Source organism: Ursus arctos, unplaced genomic scaffold, assembly GCF_023065955.2.
Source record: "Ursus arctos isolate Adak ecotype North America unplaced genomic scaffold, UrsArc2.0 scaffold_21, whole genome shotgun sequence".
Lineage (NCBI taxonomy): Eukaryota > Metazoa > Chordata > Mammalia > Carnivora > Ursidae > Ursus > Ursus arctos.
The window spans coordinates 11310709-11331761 of record NW_026622886.1 but is presented as its reverse complement, the minus strand read 5'-3'; the positions used below and the strand labels follow the sequence as shown (position 1 = coordinate 11331761).

The following is a 21053-nucleotide window of genomic DNA, read 5'->3' as shown; positions in this document are numbered from 1 at the left end:
CAATTTCTGCAAAAAAGACAGCTGGAATTTTGATAAGGACTGCATTGAATCTATAGATTAATTTGGGGTTTATTGCCATCTTAACAATGTTAAGTCTTACAGTCAGTGAACTTGAGATGTGTTTCTATTTAGTTAGTTCTTTGAATTCTTTCAGTGATGTTTTGTAGTTTTCAATGTGTAGGTTTTGCACTCTTGTTAGTCTTTTCCCCAAGTAGTTTATTCTTTTTGAGGTTATCGTAAATGGAAAAAAATGCTTGCCTAATTTCATTTTCAGATTATTCATGTATAGGAATATAATTGATTTTTCTATTTCAATCTCATATTTTACAACCTTGCTGAACTTGCTTATTCATTCTAAGAGGGTGTGTGTGTGTGTGTGTGTGTGTGTGTGTGTGTGTGTGTTTTCCTGAGGATTTTCTATATAGAAGATCATGTTATCTATGACTGTAGATAGTCTTATTCTTCCTTTTCAACTTGGATACCTTTTATTTCTTTGCCTAATTGCCCTGGCTATAACTTCCAGTACAGTGTTGCATAGAAGTGGCAAGAACAGACATCCTTATCTTGTTCCTGATATTAGGGGGAAAGCATTCCATCTTTCACCATAAAGTATGATGTTAGCTGTGGTTTTTCATAGATGGGCTTTATCAGGTTGAGAAAGTTTCCTTCTATTCCTAGTTTGCTGAGTATTTTTTTTTATCATGAAAGGTTATTAGATTTTGTCAAATGTTTTTTCTGCGTCTATTGAGATGATCGTGTGGTTTTTGTTTTTTATTCTATTAATATAAGATTACATCAATAGATTTTTTCATACGTTAAATCAACCTATGCAAAGTTTATCCTGGGATAAATTCCACTTGGTCATTGATATATAATTATTTCTATATGTTGCTAGATTTAGTTTGCTAATATTTTGTGGAGGATTTTTGTATCTGTAGAGAATATTGTTCCGTGTTTTTTCTTTCATGTAATGTTCTTCTTTGGTTTTCAGGGTAATAGTGGTGTCATAAATTGAGTCGGGAAATGTTCCTTCCTTTTCTGTTTTTTTGGAAGTGTTGGTGAAGAATTGGTGTTAATTTTGCTTTGGATGTTTGTTACAATTCACCAATGAAGGCATCTGAGCCTGGGCTTTTCTTTCTGGGAAGTTTTCTTGATCATTAACTCTTCACTTGTTTTAGGTCTATTCAGATTTGTATTTCTTAAGTCAGTTTGTGTCGCATGCCTTTCTAGGAGTTTGTCCATTTCACGTAGGGTATGTAGTATGTTGGCATACAATTGATTGTGGTGGGTTTTTTTTTTTTAGACCATTAATATGGTAGATTACATTGATTGAATTTTGAATATTTTTGAATACAAGGACCAGCCTTGTATCCCCAGGATAAACATCATTAGCTCGTGGTGTATTATTATTATTATTATTTTATATATTGCTGGGCTTAATTTGCCATTATTTTGTTGAGTTTTATATCTCTGTTTATGAGGGATATTGGTCAGTAGGTTTCTTATTTTGTAGTATCCTTGTCTAGTTCGGGTATCAGGGTAATACTGGCCTCATAAAATGAGTTGGAAAATAATCCTTCCTCTTGTATTTTCTGGACAAGATTGTGTAGATTGGTAGAGTATCTTTTATTAATTTTTTTCTCCTCCTGGTATTCTTTGTGTGTGATGTGTGTGTGTGTGTGTATACATGTGGAAATGTTGCTGAATCAGAGGGACTTCTAAATACATCTGTTTTGTAGTTTTTTCTTAAGCCCTGGGGTTAGAAAAAAATCATTTAAAATAGAATACAACCTTATCTTTTGTTTCTAAACCTTTTATGAGGAAATTGGAAAGATTAAGACAGTTTTTTCAAAACCCTAGTGTTGGTCACATTTGCTGGACATTTAACGTACTGTGATTATTCCATTCATTGGCTATTCTTAACACTCATTGGGTAACAAAGAATATGAAAAATGCAAAATATTTTCTGTATAAATGTTTGAAGCATGTTTATTGAAATTATGAGAATTAATGGTGTGGTATTGATGAGAGCTTTTTAGCTAGCTCTTAAGTGCTATTTAGTAGGGGAGTTAATGTTTGTGCGTGTGTGTGTGCGCGCGCACGTGTTCTTGCATGTGAGGCATTGGTTGTGTCATTTTCCACAGATTCTTTTTATATTTTAATGACCATAATTCAGGTTTTATAGTGGGTATGTTATACAATCAAAGGTAGCATTTACATTTTCTTCCATGTAGATGCTTTATGTTCACAAAGGGCATATTTGCAGAAGTTTTGTCTGTATCTAGACCAACTCATATCACAGCTGAAGAAACTGAAATCCAGAAGGAATGCCTATTAAATCAATTGCCTATTAAATCAAAGATCTATCTCTGAAGTCATTGAAAGTAATTTTTTAAAAGACATACTAAGGAAAACTTCTCAATTTTATTCTTTCATGTAACATCTTTTATGTTTTTATGCTTCTGATTTAAAAAACTTCTATAGTATTTCCTTTAAAATGATTTTTTAAAAAAGATTTTATTTATTTGTTTGACAGAGACAGCCAGCGAGAGAGGGAACACAAGCAGAGGGGGAGTGGGAGAGGAAGAAGCAGGCTCCCAGCAGAGGAGCCTGACATGGGGCTCGATTCCAGGACTCTGGGGTCACGCCCTGAGCCGAAGGCAGACGCTTAATGACTGCGCCACCCAGGCGCCCCTAAAATGATTTTGTTATTAATAGCATCAATATGAAATTTAACAGCTAGGTAAAAGGAAGTTGGATTTTCTTCTTCCATTTGGTCCTTCAGTAAGCCGCCTGCGGTCCCTGTAGTAGACCCTAACCCTGACAGGATAATCTTTGGGCTGAGTGATCCAGTAAATAAGACTAACCTCACTCCCACCCCCACGAGAAGATTCAGTTTCCAGTGACAACACACTTGAGCTTCTGGCATATTCTCTCCCAGCATAAATCATTCCATAATCCAATCCATTGGAGAAGAGAGATTTCCTTTCAAATGTGTATTCTCAGGCTCATATAGATATCAAATCCTGGACATGGCATATAATCACATTAGCATACAACTGTGGGGTAAGGCAAGTGGGAAATTCCTAGTAGGTAGGACCCTCAACACAATCCAGGTTTAATTTTAACCTTCCAGTGAGACTCCTTTGAAGGAGATAAAGAAGAGCTATAATCAGGATGTTGTCGGCCTGTTTGTAGCAGCTTGCCCGGAACATAGTAAGTACTTTACATGACAAGCTCTTTGTGAGAACTAAAAATCCCTTTGAGGCTTAAAAAAGCATCCTAGTGTTTTGTTTTAATTTGGCAAATAGTACTAAAAACTAAGATATATTTATTATATTCAGCATCGGAGACGTCATCATCATGTCCTATTAAGGAGTCTTTAGTCTTCTTATGTTTTTATGTTTTATTTTTCTAGCATGTCTCATACCCTGCAGACTTTAAAAAACACATAATTATCTTGTCTTCTCACTTCATGGATCATGTCATGCTTCCCCATTAAAGCTTCCCCACTCTTAGATTTTTTTATGGAATAACTTGTTATTTCATGAAGTCTCATTAGACCCAAGTGTAATAATATTTTGTGTGTCTTGTGGGTTGAATAAAATACTATTAATATTGCTAATTTGTTAAATGTAAGAGTAGTGGTGTGTTTGCAAAACTCTTGAGCTGAATAAAAAGTTTTAAAGCTCTAGGATTTGCAGAAATCCTTGATTTCTTCTGACGTTTTGCAGCCCAGATGCTTTTAACCACAGGCAACAGGGTAAAAACATGCATGTGACATCTACAAACCAGAAAGTGATGACAGCAGGCAGAGTAGAGTGCTATAAAAATTTTATCATCACATTTGAAGTGATCATGTTGCTTATTAATGGCAGAAATTCAAGTTCTAACAAGTGGCAGCTTTAGTCTGTGTTTAATGTTGCCATTTTGCTTTCTTTTACTGGGCTCCTCTTTGCTTTCCCTCTTGTTTCTCTGCTCTGAAATTTATGAGCTACTTCTCTCACCTTTTGACAGTCTGGACCTCGTGCTCTCAGAAGTCTAAGCAGTCAACTCCAATAATGATCTGCTGCTGGTTTTTTGTCCTTGTGACCACAGCATAGAAAGGCAGGCCTCTGGAGCCTCATGCAATGTGTAAGGATCAAGAAAGGAGGGGAATGTTGAGTGTTTGTTCTTTAGTTGGAGTCAAGCCACCTCACCGCCCTCTTCCTGTTCATCTTCTTCCTCGTCTCCTCTTCCTTCTTCTTCTCCTTCTTCTTCTTCTCCTCCTCCTCCTTCTTTTTCTGGCTACATTTAAGTGGCATGGAATTAGAACTAACAACAACAAAAGCAATTTTTAAAAAATTTTTTAAGAGAGTCCCAGATTGAAGGACTGCCCCATTCTAATTGGTTTCGGGGGCTTTGAAAGAGAAGCCAAGGTGTGTTCACTTTATTTAGTTTAAGAGAAGAATTTCTTTTTCAATCCTAGATAAAAAAAATTTAGCTCCCATGGAAACTCTACTTTCCACATTTTCTTTCTTTCAAAATTTTCAAAACATCAAGGTTGGTGGTTTTCAAACTTTTGGTCTTAGTAGCCTTTTACATTATTAAGGATGCCAACAGTGAAAAGGGCAACTATATCTTATAGTTATGAAACTAGTTTTAACCTCAGGGATTCCAGAGGCATGCCTACCGTATCTTGAGGGCCACTGGTCTAGAAGATGTTTATGTTGCCTGAACAAAGGAAGTCAAGAAAACAGTCCCGGAGATTTCTTATTAGCTACAGACTGATGTACCCAAAGTGGGCTGACTTATGACTTCCTGACTTTTTCATGAGCCAGACTTTTCCCACAAATCCGAGTGGGAATATTATCATGGGCTCTGTAGAAGAGCTTTGAAGGCTATTACTCCAGCAATTCTACCAATTCCCCCTGTCAACAGAAAGGTTGAAGACTAATATGAATACCCTTATTCTCTTCTTAAGATTCCTATTTTGCTACATTTGTTTTATTTTTCTACCTTACATCCTCTTTCCTCTCCCAATCAATCTCTCTCTCTCCCTACACACACACACACACACACACACACACGCACGCACGCACGCACACAGTTTTATCCTGAACCATTTGAAGTAAGTTATAGACATCATGACTTTCAGACCTAAGTATTTAGGCATGTGTCTCCTAAGAACAAGTAGTTTTCCACATAAACCAGGTGGATTTAACACAATAGTATCATCCTATTTAAGTTCATATGAAAATTTACTCAGTTGTGGTGTACCTGGCTGGCTCAGTCCATGGAGCATGCGACTCTTGATCTTGGGGTTGTGAGTTGGAGCCTCTAATTAAGGATCATTTATTGCAATTTGTGGCCAATTATTATGTCTTGCAAAATTTTTTTTTTAAGTTTGAGAAATACAAGAAAGGAAAAGTCATGCATAATTCAATCATGCCAGTATAACTTCTATGACCTTATTGCATATCCCTTTTCAGGATTCCTATATGCAAAGTTTCACGTAATTATAAAACTATGGTATGTAGGCTTTGGTATTCTGTTTCTTTGCAATTAACATAATGTCAAACCATTTCCATATTGTTTTGAATCTTGCATAGTATAGAACCATTAAAATTATTGAAGAACAAGAAAGCTTCTATAATTTAGCCATTCTCCTAATGTTGGACATGTGTTGTTTTCCAGTTTTTTACTATAACCAATATGCTGTGTTGGTAATATGTAGATAAAAAGAATGGATTGAGGGCACCTGGGTTAAGCCTCTGCCTTTCACTCAGGTCTTGATCTCAGGGTCCTGGGATCGAGTCCCGCATTGGGGTCCCTGCTCAGTGGGGAGTCTGCTTCTCCCTCTCCCTCTGCCCCTCCCCACTTGTGTTCTCTCTCTCTCTCCAAAATAAATAAAATCTAAAAAAAAAAAAAAAAAGAGTGGTTTGAGGATGGGAACAGAAAGGGGTGAAGGAGGCTGGAGACTAGGAATACAATCTGTTTGCAATTTAGCCTTTGGAGAGAGAAAGGCAGCAGAGACAAGATATAACTTTGTCTCTGCCCTGGAAAGGTGATACACATGTTTAGGAGGTAGGGAGTGGAGAATGTTGATAGGTCAGTGGCCTATTTTGTCCTGTTGGATTTCACAGGAAGTTAACCTGATTATTCCTAAAGCTATAGAACTCATATTCAAAAGAGATTTGGAAATTTTCCCATTAACTAGATGATGCTAATTATATTAATAAAAATTACTAAAAGCTTTTCCTATGAGAAGATAAAGAGGTAAGGGTCATTTTTATGAATATAATGTTTTCATTAGTTTACTTTTTTTGTTTTTAAGATAAATTCCTATAAGAATCCTTGGTTAAAAGGTATGGGTATTTCAAGGTTTTTGATCCACTCTGTCAAATTGTTTTCAAAAAGAATAGTAACAGCTTATATTATATACCCCCTTATGTTCTTGGACTCACTTCAATGTATATTTACTAGCACTGGGAGTTTCCATGTTTAATATATAAGAAATGGTACTTTGTTGCTTTAATCTACATTTCTGATTTTGAAAGAAAAGTGAAAAGACATTTTATTCTAGGTTTGCTCTTTTCTTTCTAATGAATTGGTTGTTCCTGTTCTTTATTCACTTTATCATTTGTGGTCCTGCCATTTCTTCACCAATTTTCTTGAGTTCTTTTTGTTCTTTTGTTATTTTTCTATATAGGTATTTTCTCTAGGCTGCTCTTTTGCCTTAAAAAAATTATTATTATTACTATTATTTTGCAATATAGTCTGTTGCTCTTTTCCTTTGTATTTACTTCTCAGTTTAGGAAGTTATCACCTCATTAGAGATCTGATAACGATTCTGTTTAACATGCTTTGTTATATAATAAGAGATAAGTGAAAAAACTTTTTTCCAAATTATCAAGCCATTATTACCATGCTATTGTAATTTTTTTTCTTTTTTCTTAGAGAGAGAGAGGGGGTGGGAGGGAGAGGGAGAGGGAGAGAGAGAATCCCAAGTAGGCTTCATCCTCAGCGCAGAGCCTAACACAGGGCTCGATCTCATGACCCTGAAATCATGACCTGAGCTGAAATAAAGAGTAGGACACTTAACTGACTGAACCACCCAGGTGCCCCATTACCATACTATTTTTAAAAATACATATTTTCTTTATTGCTTTGTGATGTCTTTTGATCACAAATTTTCTATATTTGTCTGTTTCTGGGCTATGCAGTCTCTTTCATTGATGCACATAATTTTTATGAGTGTTAAGTACGGAGCACTTTTATTATTAACTTTTGGTTTGAGTTTTTACAAGTGGACAGTAGGTATTTCATTGATCCAAATATTAGGGATTGATCTTAGGCATAAGAGTTGGGGCAAAATAAAGAAACTCATAAATATAACTTTATCTGAATTTTTCTGACCACACGATTATATGCTGTTCTTGCCACATTTACTTAATATTATTTCTTTGAATGCTGATCCAAATTTTATTTCAAATGAGGGGAAACATTTAAAAATAAAATTTGCCTTTTTTTGTTAGAGGCAGAGTTTAAGGAAAAATTCTAGTGATTTTGATGAGTTGGGCAATCTCTTATCTATCTATTAATTTGTTTATTTTATGTTTATTTTGGGTGAACAGTCTCTCCAGTAATATTGCAACTCTTTTTGATTACAGAAGATATCCCTTTCCCTGTGATGGCCTTAATTTCTGTGTTCCGTGTACTGGCAGATATCGGAGCTTAATAGGTGGGTGGTGACTTTAGCGTAGATGTTATGTAAGGAATTGTCACCTTCCTTTAGAGTCAGTCATCCCATGAAGTCAAAGGAGTCAGTAAGGCATAATGGAATCAAGAGGCTTGTGTGGCAGCCCTGACTCTGACACCAATTAATTACCTGTCTGGAGCTCAGTTTCCTCAGTAGTTGAATGAATAGGTTGGCCTGCTGACCCCCAGTGTTTTTCCTGTGCTAACATTCTGTGATTCTCTTTCCATGAGATGTTACCGCTAAGAATCCTCATTTCCATGTTGCCTTCTAAAATAAGCAACTTGGAAAAGAGAATATGAAAACCAGAGTTTAATTTAAAAAATTTGAAGTGTCATTGGTGAGGCTGGAGGGCATTGGTGAAGCTTCTGGATGGCAGATACAAAAGGTCTGGTCTGGTGTGGAATGTTCTGTGACAAATACCAAGCCCCATTGCTCTTTAAGATTCCTAAAATTAATTGGCATAGATTTTAGTTTTTCTTTAAGAAGCACCCATTCTTCATATTAAATATGGGGATTTCTATATCCCTTTTTACTTTATCTATATTTCAGGTATTAGTAATATTTGAATGTTTAGTATATTAAAAAAATCTGCTTAGTTTTTGACCCTGTCTTGACCGTGTATAATAGGGATTATTTTTTTAATTTACAATTAACTAGCTTTAAAAAAAACTTTCTATAGGGCCACCTGGGTGGCACAGTTGGTTAAGTGGCTGCCTTTGGTTCAGGTCATGATCCTAGGGTCCTGGGATGGAGCCCTGCATCTGGCTCCCCGCTCAGTGAGGAGCTTGCTTCTCCCCCACCCCCCTGCCCGGTGCTCCCCCTCCTTGTGCTCTCATTCTCTCTCTGTCAAAATAAAATAAATTTTAAAAATTAATTAAAAAAAGAACTCTCATAACTTAGCAATAAAAGACAAATAGCCCAATTAGAAAATGGGAAAAGGATCTGAACAGACATTTCTCCAAAGAAGATATATGTACAAATAATCAATAAGCACATGAAAAGTTGCTCAGCATTCTTAGCTACCAGAGCAATGCACATCAAACTACAATGAGACACCACTTCACATCCATTAGGATGGCTAGAATCAGAAAGCAGAACATAAGTGTTGGCAAGGATGTGGAGAAATTGGGGCTCTTTTACATGTTGGGGCGCCTGGGTGGCTCAGTCGTTAAGCGTCTGCCTTCGGCTCGGGTCATGATCCCTGTGTTCTGGGATTGAGCCCCGCATCTGGCTCCCTGCTCCGCTGGGAGCCTGCTTCTCCCTCTCCCACTCCCCCTGCTTGTGTTCCCTCTCTCTCTCTGCTCTCTCTCTCTGTCAAATAAATAAATAAAATCTTAAAAAAAAAATGGTGTTGATGCTTTGGAAAACAGTTTGGTGGTTCCTCAAAAGATTTAACATTACCCAATTCTACTCCTAGGTATTTACTCAAAAGAATTAAAAACAGGTATTCAAAACAAAAACCTGTGCACAAATGTTCATAGCAGCTCTGTTCACACCACCCAAAAAGTGGAAACAACCCAAATATGGAAACAACCCAAATGTCCATCAGCTGATGAATAGATTTAAAAAGGTGGTATATTCATACAGTGGAATATTATCTGGCAATAAAAAAGAAAGGAAGCACTGACACGTGCTACAGCACAGATGAACCTTAAAAAATATAATGCTAAGTGAAAGAACTCAGTTACAAAAGACTACATATCGTATGACTCCATAAAGTAGAATAGTGGTTGCCTAGAGGTAGGGAAGGGGGAAGGGCTGGCTGGGGGAAAATGGGGAGCAACTTCTAATGGCTACAGGGCTTCTTTTTGGGGTGATGAAAATGTTCTAAATTTGATTGTTATGATGGTTACACAACTTTAAAACTCACTGAATTGTATAATTTCCATTGGTGAATTCTTTTTTTTTTAAAAAAGGATTTTATTTATTTATTTGAAAGAATGAGCACAAGCAGGGGGAGTGGCAGAGGGCGAGAGAGAAGCAGGTTGCCCGAGGAGCAGGGAGGCTGACATGGGGCTGGATCCCAGAACCCCAGGATCATGACCTATACTGAAGGTAGACGCTTAACCAACTGAGCCAACCAGGTGCCCCTCCATTGGTGAATTCTATGGTATATGAATTGTATATCAGTAAAGCTGTTTTTTAAAAAAAATATGGGTTCTAGAGAATTATAATGTACATTTGAATCCTAGTTCCATCTCCTACTGTAAGCTGTGCAATCTTGGGGAAGTTGCTTAACCTCTCTGAGTCTGTTTCCTTATTTGCAAAATAGGGATAATGGTAGCAGTGTTTATATAATGATATCCTTGTGAAGATTACATGAGATGATGCATACAAATATTAACTCCCTGTTTAGTTGTGGGTAAACATTAATATCAACTATGAAAATGATGAGGAGATTGAGGAAAAATGGGTAGGTCTTAGACATGCAGAAATGAGAGGAAATAACTTGTGGAGGAGCGAATAGGGGTAGGATTGAGCTTGCTTCCTTTGTGGCCCTAGAGAAGATAGCTAGTTTAAAATATTTACAAGCCAGAGGTAGCAATCTCTCAGTGGTTTTGTCTGGTTATGATGCCCAGGATGATAGTGTTGTCATGTGGGGTAACATACCACTGAGCTGGGTCATGTTTGTTATGGTGCCACATTGGGCTGCAGGAAAATCCTGGAGAGGAAAACAGAGAATCTGAAGGAAGTCGTTTTTTATAAATCTTGCTGTGCCTGTGGCCTGAAGACACAGGAGTGTCTGCCGGTCCCGAAGTTAATTGGAGAAAAAGGAGTCAGCCTTGGCTTGAGTTGCCCAGTCCTGTGTCTCTGAGCAGGGTTGTGTGAGAAGGGGACGTAATCTCTCTCTTTGGCCCCTCTGCATTTAAACCATGGGTGGGGCTGAGGCAATAGACGGCCCTCGCTGTCCAGAGCCTGTGACTTAGTCTCTTACCTCAGGGAGGTGCAGTCTCCTGCTGTCATTTGTCAGGGTCCCCCGAGAACTAATCTCAAATGTAGCAAAAACAAATTGGAAATATCCAGTGAGTTGCCAGGAGTCTGCAGTCAGATGACAGAATTTAATGTGTAATCCATGTTCGAGTCCTTCCTCAGACTCCTTATTTTGGTGGTTGGGGCTCAAATTGTAAGGCTTGCCGAATGAATCTAATATTAGGAAATGCATCATCATGTTTTCCTTTCTGATAATTACCGTCTTTGCTTCCATTACTTCTAGCTAAGGATCATCTCCCTAGTCAAGCTTTGCCAGAAAACCCAGCCACTGGTGTGAGTGGCCCTTCAAGGCCCAGCAGCCCAAGGGACTTGGACCCCAGAGCCCGGCTGAGGGCCTATATAGACAGCCACCCTGTGGTCATCGTCAGCAAGTCCACGTGCAAGCACTGTGCTGAGGTAAGGCGTCAGCCTCCAGGAGCGGGGACCCTTTGTTGCCTTCGAGAAAGCGGAGACTTCTGAGCTCAGCTGTAAACAGTTGGATCTCACCAGAGGAAGGGGTTCGTGTGGGTCTGAATTGCTTCAGAGTCCTTGGAGAGTGATGCTTTTGAGAACAAAATGTTGCTTGAGTCATCTCCTGAGCTTTTGCAAAATACTGGATGTTTTCAGGTAGTCAAGGTTAGGCAGATTTGGGGTCGGCGAGCTCCCAAACCAGGTGGCTGGCTACTCTTTTAGGCACTTCTGTAGAGAATATTTTCTAAGGAGCTGTTACTTAAGGTACTCCTAAATTTTGATAAGTATCTCTTCATGCTTATTATGGGAAAAATGACTTCCCAAAGAATAAACTGTGCTTCCTACTTGGTTCTTAGTCTTTGATTATGTGAGAGAAAATGTCAGTGATCACAGCCACGGGGAGGGTTGGTTTAGTCCACCCTGATTTCACCACAGAATGATGTCGAGAATTGAAAGACAAACCTGGTCAGGTGTTTTATGGGAAGGCTGGGGATGTTTAAATGTCACTGAAGCTTAGCTTTAAATCATACTCGGGGTAGCTCTAGGGCTAGATACAGTGGATTCTTAAATCAACATAACTGGCCTTCTGTCAGGGTTCACCTGTAGGGTAATTTATTAAGTTCAGTTTTCTCTCAGTTTGTCTATCTCTTGACTTATTTTCCAGCTTATTGTCTATCTCTTGACCTCAGAAGCCTTTTATTCTGGAAGCCTTGCACAGAGACAGGCTTCTTGGACTCCGTGTGTGTGTGTGTGTGTGTGTGTGTGTGTGTGTGTTCCCTTGTTCTAAATAAGGAAAAGGGGAAGCTGGGCAAATGGTGGAAACACTGAAAGTAGGCAGAACCTTTCATCTTTGTTTCTCACCCAACACAGTCTGCTTCATTGTCATCTGGGGCTTCATCCCTATTGAAGCCATCGTGGAGCCTTTTGTGCAGGACATCATGTTGGGAACAGGGTTGCAAGAGGTAGCAGACACAAGTCCCATCCCTAGGGGGTTTAGTCAACCTGAGAAGGCAGACCTTGGGCTTAAAAAAAAATGGTCTGGAGCACCTGAGTGGCTCAGTGGGTTAAGCATCCAACTCTTGATTTTGGTTCAGGTCGTGATCTCTGGGTCGTGGGATGGAGCCCCATGTTGGGGAGATCAAAACTGAATGAGTCTGTTCCTTCCTCTCACTCTGCCCCACCCCTTGCTCATGATCTCTTTGTCTCTCTCTCAAATAAATAAAATCTTAGAAAAAAATAAAAATGATCTAAGGTAACCCATGCTAAATTCTAAGTGATTACCATAGGCAGTAAACGTTAGAGAATTTGGAAGAGGGTTGAGTATGAGAAATCCACTGCATAATTCCCAGCCTCTGGGAGCTTCATCATATAGCCCTTGTGGTCTTTTGAGGCTCTTCTCCCTTGTTTGTGTAATCTGTAAAATGAAGGGCTTAGACTAGTCGACTACTGAGATTCCTTTTAGTTCTGAAATTATGGAGTTGTCTAGTCTCTTCTCTTTCCAAATAATGGTGAAGAGCCTGAACTCTGAAGTCAGAGTTTGGACCTTGCCTCTGCGACTTATTAACCATGTGACCTTGGTTAAGTTTTTTACCTGTTGTGTCTCAGTTTCCTCCTCTGTAAAATGTGGGTAATAATATACCTATCTCATAAGTTTGTCGTGACGATCAAATCAGCTAATACCTACGGAAGCCACAGAACATGCCTGGCACATAGTAAATGCTACATAATGTTTTTTAAATGAAAGAACTACTTGCCCTTCCTGTTTTCCTATCAGGACTCCAAACCTTGGATGGTGATCTTCCTTCATCAATATTGAGCCTCAGTTAAGTGGAGATCAACAAATATCTGACTCTATTGCCAGTATGGTCACTCCTATTAAAAAGTGGCCCTTTTTTCTAAACTGGTCTTGCCCTTCGAAACTCTATGCACATGGTGGGGTAATGGAAGGGACACGGGCAGTTAAAAGGGCTCAGCTCTCATTCTATGAATCAGTTTCCTCTGCAGTAAGGTTGCCAATGCCACCTTATCTATTGTATTTTTTAAATACACAGCTTCATTATGAGGACCAAATAATTTCAAATCTTTCTGAAAGCACTTGGAAGCCTACAGTGTAGGCTTGTATTAGGAGCCACCATTGAGTGCCTACTATGTGCCAGGCAATGTTTGGTCACTTTCCTTACATATTTTTTTAAAGATTTTAGTTATTTATTTATTTGAGAGGGAGAGAGAGATCGCGTGCGCGGGAGTGTGAGGGGGGAGGGACAGAGGGAGAGAGAGAGAATCTCAAGCAGACCCCGAGCTGAGCACGGAGCCTGACATGGGGCTCTGTCTCACAACCCTGAGATGATGACCTGAGCCGAAATCAAGAGTCGGACTCTTAACCAACTGAGCCACCCACGTGCCCCAACTCTCCTTATATTCTAAAACGCTGCTCAAGAATTACAAACTTGCAGTTTTGATTCTGCTCTAGTCCTGCAGGGGAGCCCTGGGCTAGGGTGGTCAGGATTGCTGGTAGTGATAGGCAGCTTCATTGCATGCTCCCTGCAATCTCCCATCTCTTTGACCCATTGTTACTCATATTTCTACAATCCTCTTCTGAATTCTACTAACTTCTTCATTTCCTAACACTCCTCCCTGACTCTGAAAAGGCAAAGCTTTTTTTTCCCCCCAATTAAATAGACTCTAGAAATGATGAACATTTCCTGTAAAATTTCTGGTAGGTATTTATATATTTATTGTATTGAAATGTATAGTAATTCTGGAAACTTTATTTAATGCCATTATCTGAATAATTCCTGGGTATGCCAGGTCCTTTGGACAAGCATCTCCTGGTTTTACCTTGACAAATACCAGTGCCTTAGCTTTTCGGGATACATAGTATATACGCTGTTTTCAGATTTGTGCCAATTAATATGGGAATTAATTTTCAATGTGTTTGGCTGTGAAGGATGGCTAGGTGTCTCTTCTGATAAAAATAGTGATTTTCTTCTGTGAGGGTACAACTTATAGACTTGACTGTTCGTGGTTTTTCAATTTTAATTTTTAATTTTATTATTTTAAAAAATTACCTTGAACTAGCATTTCCTCCGGTTATTTCCTTCAGTTTTGATCTTATCGTTTAACAGTTGTGATGTGAGTAAATTGGAATGGAGAAACTTCATTTTTATCTCTGCACTTGACCTGATGAATTTATATTTCTCTCTGGGATGAGTAATGTAATTTGCATTGATTCAAGTTGGGAAAATCCCACAAAGAAATGAACTTCTACGTAAGTTAGTTTCCCGGTTGTTGCATAACACATTACGGTGTGTGATTTGCCTGCACCCCGCTGTGAAGACTGGGTTTTAAAATGCAAAGATAACGTCCTACCTTTTCAGCAAATGTGATATTTGTTTCTTATTATTTCAATGGGAAATTAGAGGTATGAAGTTGGAATTAGCAAATGATGTCTCATATAGCTTATCTGTTGCCTGACACCCAGATCCCCTGCCATTTCTCCATAGTGTGTGTATTTTACAGGGAAAGTTGACCATCCTCTGCTTTAATCAATTAGAATATTCTGGAAACTGGTGCTAATGATATTTAATACAGATCTTTAATCTTGTATTGTGGAGCAATGTGAAAATTTCATCAGAGCTAAAATAACCTACTAAAGAGTTTCTTGAAGTGGGGTCACTTGTACTCTGGAATCTAGAGCTGATATTTTCTACTTTTCACATATTGTCAAATTTTGATACTTTTAGGAGCTGTTTTTAAGATTACTCTCTAAATTTGGAAAACTTGTTTTTTGTAACAAACTGCAAATGGTTTATTTTTAAAATTAAGTGGCTGAGGAAGCCTTAAGAGTCCATGATTTTTTATGTGTTTGAACTTTTTTATTTTTAGTCTTAGAAAATGAGCATTGGAATATGAATGGACTTTTGTGCAGATGGTCTCCCAGCTGTAGCTTTCCTTGCCCTTTCCTTAAAGTCCCTCTTTACTCACCCCATCACTCTTCAAAGGGATTCTTATCTTTTTAACTGTACGTTGGCGGGCGGGGGGGGGGGGGGGGGGGGGCGCTGAATTCCTACTAGGGCACAGATACTGCCTGGAGGAGCATAAGAGGAGGGCCACTGAGGCGGTGTGAATGACCGTATTCTCCCATTTTTATCAAAATGTTGTCTTTGATCCTATACAATTGATAGAAATCTTTCAGCCTACTGTTTTAGTAGTTAAATTAGAATGGGACAAGGATACATTCTCTAGATTGTTAATTTCTCTGAACTCCATGCCACAGTTCTGACCTTTTTCATTTTATTGTAGAAGCTGGAGGAAATGTGGTTCTAAGCTGTCCTAAAGCATTAATGACAGGTGTCATTTTAAAGTCTCTTTTATCAGGAATTAAGTGTTATTTAGTGTCGCAAATTTGGCAAAAGTAACTCTTATCCTTCCAGTAAAATATTTTTACCATTATAATTTGTGTAATCTTGAGACGCCTGAGTGCCTCGGTTCAGCATCTGCCCATGGCTCCGGTCATGATCCTAGGGTCCTGGGATCAAGTGCCGTATCAGGTTCCTTGCTTAGGGGGGAGACTGCTTTTCCTTCTACCTGCCACTCCCCCTGCTTGTGCTCTCTCTAACAAATAAATAAATAAAATATTTAAAAAAATAATTTGTGTTATCTTGAGCATATGACTTTTATAATTGATTTGTTGGTTGAGGTTTAGTTGGCTAAAAAATAAATAATACTTTATTGTAGGATGTGGTTTTTTTTCTTAGAGTTTCCACATATGTTTTGGAAATATTATGTATTCCAGTGTCTTTTAAAACCTGGTTAATATTAAACCCATTTTATAGTGGGGTAGACAGAGTCACTAAACATGTAAAGTGTATTTTATGAAGCTCTCTAGGTGAATCAGTGAACATAGAGTAGAATCAACAGACTTCAAATACCCATTAAGTATCATTACTGTCGACAGGGAGAGTCTTGTGGGTTGTATAAAAATGGGCTGGTAGGTTTGCAAAGGAGAAGCTGATTAAAGAGGAAAGTAAAAAGCTGGAGAGAAGGTTTTTTTTTTAAAAAAATTCTCCCCCTTGTTTTTACAGGTGAAGAAGTTATTTAAGTCGATGTGTGTTCCTTATTTTTTGCTCGAACTTGATCAAGCAGGTAAGATTCTGCTTAATATGTAAATTATATCTGCTGACCGTACATTTTATTTAATCTACTTTGTCTGGTTTTTATTTTTGTCCTTTGAGGTTTTTATTGTTTAGTGAGCTCTTTCCAGTAGATTCCTCTTTTTGACCATTAGGTAGGCCATTCCCTGGGACTAATTATCATATTTGCCTTTAGTCTTTACCTCATTACCTTTAGCCTTTATAGGAGCTTTCTGTTGTTGAAAATCATTCTTCCTATTAACCTTGAGTCTAGTTACAGGTACAGTATTTACTGGTTTCATAGTAACTTTATTACTTTTGCAAATTTGCCACCTTTCTGGCGAGTCGTAGGAAATAGTATTTGAAAATAAAAGAGAAGAGACTCAGCTAGTGAGATAAGGTAATTGGGATAGAAAGCTCATTTCTAGGATCAGGAGGAAGGAGGTAGCTGTGGGGCAGGAAACTCTTGTTTGATGCTTCTAAAGACAGCTTCCCAGAGAGAGTCAGGTAATAGATGCCACTCACTGAGGGCTGGTGCTTCCTAGGGACTGTGCTGGGCTTGTCTACAAAGCCCTTAATCCTTACAAGAACTCTACAAGGAACTTATCCCCATTTTACAGATGAGGAAATTGAGTTCCAGGAAAGTCAAGTAACTTTCCTAAAGTCATGTAAGTAGTGGATCTGTAGTTTAGACACGGGCTTGTTTAATTCCAAAGTCTGTGTTCTTCCTATAATACCAGGTAGTCTGTCTCCCCTAGCATGGCAGCATGACCATTCTGTTTCTCTGTCAAGGAATGTTCTTACCCCAAACACTCTGCAGTATATGGAAGGAAAGCCCAATAATTAAAATTTCACCTGGGCCAAAAAGTAGCCTTTTAAAATTGTGCATTTTCCTGGGAGAGTTAAGTCAACTTGCAACTCAGTGTGAATCGAGAAAACTCTCAACGAGCTAATGAAACTAACAAGATAAAGCAAATGAATGTGTCTGTTAAGGATGGGGAAAAGACGGGAGGTAATAGTGGAAGAGGATGGGCACAATGGAGGTACCAAGTGCTTTGGGGCGTGAGTAAGAAGGCAAAGACCATGACAAAAGTGCTGCAGGTGGATAGGAGATCAGTAAAGGCAAGTGTCAACTACTCTGACGTTTTAGTTTTGGAAACTCATCAGACGGGAAGCTCTTTCCCTTTACTGTGGGAGTGGTCGTGGGTCTACAGATCACAGCTGGGAGCTCCCACTCACCCCTTGGTAAAGTCCTACCTAAGAAAACCTGAAGTATGTGAGCTGGGATAGGTTTGACCTGAACCAGCTTCTGTAGTTGAAAGATGGGAGCCTTTTGCTGGATGAGGGAGCTGATGATCCTCTGTGTCCTCGCTTCACACGGAAGAAGCTATCTTCCTTCTCGAGCATGCTTAGAGGCTGGGCAGCTTGTAGGAACAGAAAGGGATTTACAGAGTAAGGTAGCAGTTCTCAAAATGTCTGTACACCCCCAGGGGTGCCTGTGACTTTTTGGGGGTCCTCAAACTCAAAACTGTTATCTGATCATGTTTAAGATGTTATTTACTATTTTACTCTCTTGACATTTTCATTGATGGTGCAAAAGCAGTTGTGGGTAAAGCTGCTGAAGCTTAGCATGAACCAAACTAGGGGCACCAGATGGTGCTAGTTTATATTCTAGTCTTCACCACTGCGCTGATAAATTCAAGAAAATTTTACCTAAGATTATTCTTGAGGAAAAAGTAAAAAATCATTAATTACTTTTATTAAGTCTCAACCCTTTGAGTATGTATCTTTTCATATTCTGTGTGATGAGGAAGGTATGCATAAAGTGGTTTTTGTTGCATGAAGCACGATGGTTCTCTCAAGAAAAAGCACTTGTACAATTAATAGTTTGCGTTGCAAACTGAACTAGCTGCTTTTCTCATGGAACACCATATATACTTGAAAGAATGACTGACAGTCAAATTATTCAAATGATTTGGATTATTCAGACTTGGGTATCTGGCAGACATTTCCCCTCAATGAACCCCTCTGTCACTTCAAGGAAAACTACTGACAGTATTTGTTGCCCATGATAAAATTGGAGCTTTCAGGTGAAAATAAGAATTCTGGAAGTTGTACCCGGCATGTGAGCTCAATAGCTTTTCAATACTTAAATATTTTTCTGTTGAGGTTGGATATAATATTTCTGAATCTAATTTTTTGATATTGTGGATTTAAATATGTCAACATTTGGAAGATCTGTATAACTCAGTGAATGAATATTTTCTGAATGTTCAATGTATGATCTTACAAAGTTGTTCATGGGTAAAAGAGTCATTCAAAGTCTAGGACAGACCAATGGGTTTTAATGTGACAGAATATGAAAAGCTCATCTATGTGGTTTCAGATTCTTCATTGCAACTCACCTTAACCAACTATTACTTGTTGAGTTTTGGTGTACTATCAAGGAATATCTGCAGTTACCTGAAAAATCTACTGAATATTTCTCCTTCTTCCAACTAATCTTTGTGAGAGTGGGGTTTTCTTTCATATACTTCTAGAACAACATATATCGCAATATGTTGAATGCAGAAGCAGATATGAGAATCTGTCTTGTATTAAACCAAACAAAGAATAGCAGAAACACAAAATAGTGCTAACTTTCTCATTATATTTTTTTTTGTCTTGGAAAATAGAGTTATTTTTAATTAAAGTATGTTGTTTATGTTAACATGTAATGGGTTTACTATTATTAATTTTAAGAGAATAAATAAATATATTTAGATGTTTCCATTTCTATTTTTTTTAAAAGATTTTATTTATTTGACAGAGAGAGACAGCCAGCGAGAGAGGGAACACAAGCAGGGGGAGTGGGAGAGGAAGAAGCAGGCTCCTAGTGGAGGAGTCTGATGTGGGACTCAATCCCAGAATGCTGGGATCACGCCCTGAGCCGAAGGCAGACGCTTAACGACTGCGCCACCCAGGCGCCCCTCCATTTCTATTTTTAATGTGGTCAATATTGATAGCTATAACCCATAAAAACAAAAATTCTTTGGGGTTCTCAATAATTATTTAAGAGTATAAAGGGGTATTGACACCAAAAGCTTGATGTCTTGAGTTCTGAGGCAAGTAGGAAGTGTGAGTGTTGATCTAAGAGATTTGGGGACATCCGGCTGGCTCAGTTGGAAGAGTGTGTGACTCTGCATCTCAGGCCATAAGTTCAAGCTGGACACTGGGTGTAGAGATTGCTTAAATTAAAACAAAACAAAACAAAACCTAAAAAAAGAAATCTAAGCACTTTGGATTCTGTGTGATTTACCGGTCTCCAGCAGAGGAGGACCACTGTGCAACATGTGCTGGGCCTCACAACCAGCCGCACAGGAGAGATCCGTGATCAGGTCTGTGTCTGCAAGCAGCTTGTAATTATGGAGGTGGAATTGCTGTGGTCTCTAAGTGCTGGTTTTGTCAACGAACAGCTTCTTCTCTGTTTTGGCTTAGCTCCACGAAGAACGCTCCACAGGCATTATTTCCTCACCAGTCTTGGCTACCTAATCTCCCCAGTGCTTGGGTCACAGAAAGTTCTCAGGGCCAGACGGTCATTTCGTAGGCAGGGGTTTCTGGTATAGAATCAGGTGGGTGTTTTTCATCCAGCGTGTTTACTGAGTACTCGCTGAGCGCTAGGCTCCGTACTAAGCATTGGAAAGAAAGTAGAGAACTGTGCTCTCGTGAAGTTAGACTTGCACCTCCCCCCCAAATCCCTGTCCTCTTTTTTTACAGAAGGACACTCAGGATACTCAATTGAGTGTCTGCGGCAGCCAGCAAAGCGTGCCGCTTGACTGGACTGGTATGGGAGTGGCTGTGCACGGAGTTCCTGGTGGCAATAGTATCTCCTCTTAAGGAAGATCAAGGAGGGAAGCTGTACTGCTGGGAACCTCCCCTCCCACCCTGACAGTTTCTTCTTCCTTATTTTGGGCTGTATTTTGGACTGGTCTATATACATTAAAGTTATTATTTGAGAACAACCATCAAGATCAAGTCAGATCGACCAAGACTGGTGTTGGCGAGGAGAGCTTGGGCCCCGGAAGGCATGGCGTTAGTATCTGTGTGTGGGCAGAGGTAATGGGCATAAATGCTGTCCTCCCTGTGCCAGAGGCTCGTGCACGTCCTTCTACTTAAGCTTCAGAATACCATCAGTGGGGTAGGTAGTGATGTCACCTTCTCATGATGAGGAAACAAAAGGTAGAGAAGTATTCATATAGAGGATGGTTGGCTTACTAGTGAACCCATCGGTAATTCCTGATCCCTCCCTTCAGTGTCCTCTGGTTACCTCCTCAGAGGCTCTCATGACTCACCCTATCTGCCTAATGTATGGTGTTCATGGTATTGATACTATGATGGGTGTTCCTGGATGTGCTGGTGGCTTCTTGTGACTGGAGGTTGTGCAGCCTACCACCGGGATAGCTGCACCTCAGTGAGTCCTGTGGAGGAGCCGTCACTCACAGGGCTCATTGGTCTAGGAAGCCTCCATCTTGGCCTTGGGCATCTGCCCAGTGGCTTCGATCTGAGGAATAGACAACTTCAGTGTCGTCATCTTAATTTGGACGGGTAGCTGCTGCCGCTCTTCAGGTGTCGATGTGGAAAACAGAGAGACGGTTTGAGAGGACTCATGTGACGGTTTGCCAGAAGTGTATATCTGGATGCCATATGTCACTCACGGGCTCGGGGTGCTGATGGGTATCATCCTCGTCCCCAGCTGCTTA

General features: G+C 39.3%; 1 protein-coding gene across 2 annotated transcripts in view; it reads left to right on the top strand.

The window, feature by feature from the left end:
- Positions 1 to 21053, top strand: part of TXNRD1 (thioredoxin reductase 1) — a 211143-nt gene that overhangs the window by 34311 nt on the left and 155779 nt on the right. For both annotated transcript variants that reach the window (XM_048217926.2, XM_057316288.1), the window contains exons 2-3: positions 10956 to 11128; positions 16267 to 16327. In XM_048217926.2, the coding sequence (XP_048073883.1) occupies positions 10956 to 11128; positions 16267 to 16327 (234 nt within the window). The remainder of the gene's footprint in view (positions 1 to 10955; positions 11129 to 16266; positions 16328 to 21053) is intronic.